The 2,776-nt window shown below is 36.5% G+C and overlaps 1 protein-coding gene across 1 annotated transcript; it reads right to left on the reverse strand.

The window, feature by feature from the left end:
* Window positions 1-600: 600 nt before the first annotated feature.
* On the reverse strand, window positions 601-2,536 carry LOC116031731 (ervatamin-B-like). Its single transcript, XM_031274020.1, has 2 exons — window positions 2,050-2,536; window positions 601-1,390 (listed from the first exon to the last, which is right to left on the reverse strand). Exons 1-2 carry the CDS (start codon window positions 2,486-2,488, stop codon window positions 801-803), a joined length of 1,029 nt encoding a protein of 342 aa, XP_031129880.1. The 5' UTR covers window positions 2,489-2,536; the 3' UTR covers window positions 601-800.
* Window positions 2,537-2,776: the final 240 nt, after the last annotated feature.

Here is a 2,776-nt window from a genome sequence, read left to right on the forward strand (position 1 = left end):
TTGAGTCTTTCTATATCTTGTCTCTACTCTTCATTACTTTACTTTATACTCTCAATATATTGTATTATACATGCACTGTACTACACCGATTAGGAGCTAAACAGGCCAACGGGCTTACCAATTACAACACTTAGATTGCTATTCCCATAAATAGGAAATCGAGTACTCAAATCATAAATTGATTGTGCCGAGACTAACCACTTAGCCAATAATGAAGGCTATTTATAAATAGTAGAAATACAAACCAAAAAAAAAAAAAAAAACTGATGAAACATCATTAAAAAGGACAAAACAATTATACATTAAAATTAAGGAAAAATGACAGTTTTAATCCATTAGTTATGCCTACATTGTAGTTTCAGTACATAAACTATTGTTTTATACTACTTCTCACATTTAATCATTGCCTATAAATTTTATTAACATTAAATTTTTTTTATTTATTTTGTAAAATTATCGGCAATTATTAAAAAATTAAGCTTTTCTCATTGATGATTTCAAGTGAATGTTGTAATGTTGATTACATGAGAATACCGTATTCTACAATTTAAGCATAATTAATCGACTAAAACCGCTATTTTTCCTTAAAATTAAAAATACTTATATGAAATTTATTTCATTATAATAAGATAAAAATAAGTTACACTTCACAATGTAACTTAATGATACATTACATGTCTTTCACACTATCCCAACACATCATGTATATAAATTGGAAGCATTTTTTTTACTATAAATTTGCTTGTTGCAAACTTGCAATAGATTTGCAAATTGAAACAATATATAATTCTGAGTAAAATTTAAGCTGTGGGGTAAGAAGCCCTAGTGTTAACCTGACAAACTCCATCTTCATTAATTCCTCTGGCCATCTTCATATAACCACTCTCACCCCAACTGTTCCCCCATGAATTCTTCACCAACCAATAATCCTCTCCATCATCGCTCGTCCCGTACCCGATGATCGTCACGGCGTGGCGGTATCCCGACCCGCAGTCCCCTTCGTCGCCGGTGAAAACCCCGGTTTTGTAGTGCTGGAACACGTCCCCGCCGATGGTGATTCCGACGGAGACAGGCTGGTTCGTGACGGCCGCGAGGAGAGCGGATTCGGTGGGGGCCACTTCTTGGTAGCCGGAGATGGTGGCGGCCGGGGTGCCGAGGTTTTGGGTGTTGCAGCTCTCCTGAGCGCCCTCGTAGGGGTAATCGGACTCCGTCACGAGGCCGCCGTTGTCCTTTATGAATTGGAAGGCCTCCGTTCGGATTCCGCCGCCGCAGCCGTCGCTGGTGAGGTCGCAGTCGAGGAGTTGCTGTTCGGATAAGGAAATTAGTTGGCCGGTTTTTATTTTGGTTAGTCCTTCCACCGCCGCCACCACAGCAAACGCCCAGCAACAACCTGGTATATATAACCCAAGAAAACCATTTAAACATATCATGTATTATGTAATAAGTATACTGTCCAAAGAAAATATCAATTTTTTGGTTCATGAATTATAGAAAAATAACATTTTTCATTCTTCAATTATACATACGGTCCTGTTTGGTAAATAATGGCGGTTAACTAATAGCTGATAACTGTTAACTGATTGGGTTAAATAGAGGGTATAACTAGTTTATAACATTAGTTATTTGTAGAAAGGTGTTTAGTAAATTCGCTGTTAGCTGATAGCTGTTTGGTATAATTTCTTTTCTCAAAAAGCTAATTGAGAAAATTGTTTTGAGAAGCTTTTTGAATTTTAGCAATTTGGAGTTACAAAAAGCTGATTAACCAATCATTTATATTAATTTTTAAACCAAATCAAACAACTAATAGTGGTCAAATAAGTCAAAATAGACTTAAAAAGCTAACTAATTTACCAAACAGGACCATCACTATTTTTTAATTGTTTGGGAAGTACAGGTTTTTAACCAAGTCTTAACTAAACTCATGAACAAAAAAAGTCACTTTGTAGACAATTGAAACATGAAAAGTAGTTACAGACGGGCAAAAAAAAGATGGACAGTGCAAATATAATTGAATGAAGGACGAAAAAGTATGTAATTGTTAATAGTTACCGCAGTTTCCTTGGTCTTTGATATCTGTGACGGCACCTTGCTCTCTCCAATCCAAAGAGTTTGGAGCTTGATCCAAACTCTCATTTAAAAAGAATGCTGGTTGTAATGTCTTAGGGCGTAGTGACTTTTCTTTATTGAGCAAGGTGGCCCGAAACTCCTCCTTAGTAAGATCGGTGAATTTGTTGGTGCCTAGTTTGTAAGACCGATTGCCAGCCTTGTTGAAATCTTCAATAAACTTCACGTTTTCCTTGAAAATATAGAAACGTTTTTCCTTCTCGGCCTCATCTTTATATGTACGTCCATGGAGAGTCATCCACCTCTGGTGGCTCAAGAACAAAGAGGTCTTTTCAAAAGTACGTGCAGTGGCTAGAGATTCCCATGCCCCCAACAAGAAAAGGGCTGCGAGAGCAACCAACTTGAAATGCAAGTTGAAGGCCATAGGAGAAAGTAGTGTATGTTATGGAGTGAGTGATATGTGTTTTGATCAATGGTGATGGATGAGAAGGCTCTCAATGTGTTATCTATTTATAAGGGAAGAAACATTAAATTTACTTGTAATTTTAAAATTAATTCAGAGAAATATTAAATTCGGTAGTCCTTCCCCCTTATTTCCTAGCTAGGTAGTATTAAATACATTAAATAAATCTTTGGCAATTTTTCTTTTAAGCAAGGCCACTTTTCACACCTGATTTGCACCCCATCTTAAGGTGTGTTTGGTTCAAATATT

Source organism: Ipomoea triloba, chromosome 10 (assembly GCF_003576645.1).
Source record: "Ipomoea triloba cultivar NCNSP0323 chromosome 10, ASM357664v1".
Lineage (NCBI taxonomy): Eukaryota > Viridiplantae > Streptophyta > Magnoliopsida > Solanales > Convolvulaceae > Ipomoea > Ipomoea triloba.

Coding starts and splice junctions, on each gene's coding strand:
- LOC116031731 (XM_031274020.1), bottom strand. CDS start 2,488: ATGGCCTTCAACTTGCATTTCAAGTTGGTTGCTCTCGCAGCCCTTTTC. Junction 1,391..2,049: donor CAAAGACCAAGGAAACTGCG/GTAACTATTAAC, acceptor TATATATACCAG/GTTGTTGCTGGGCGTTTGCT.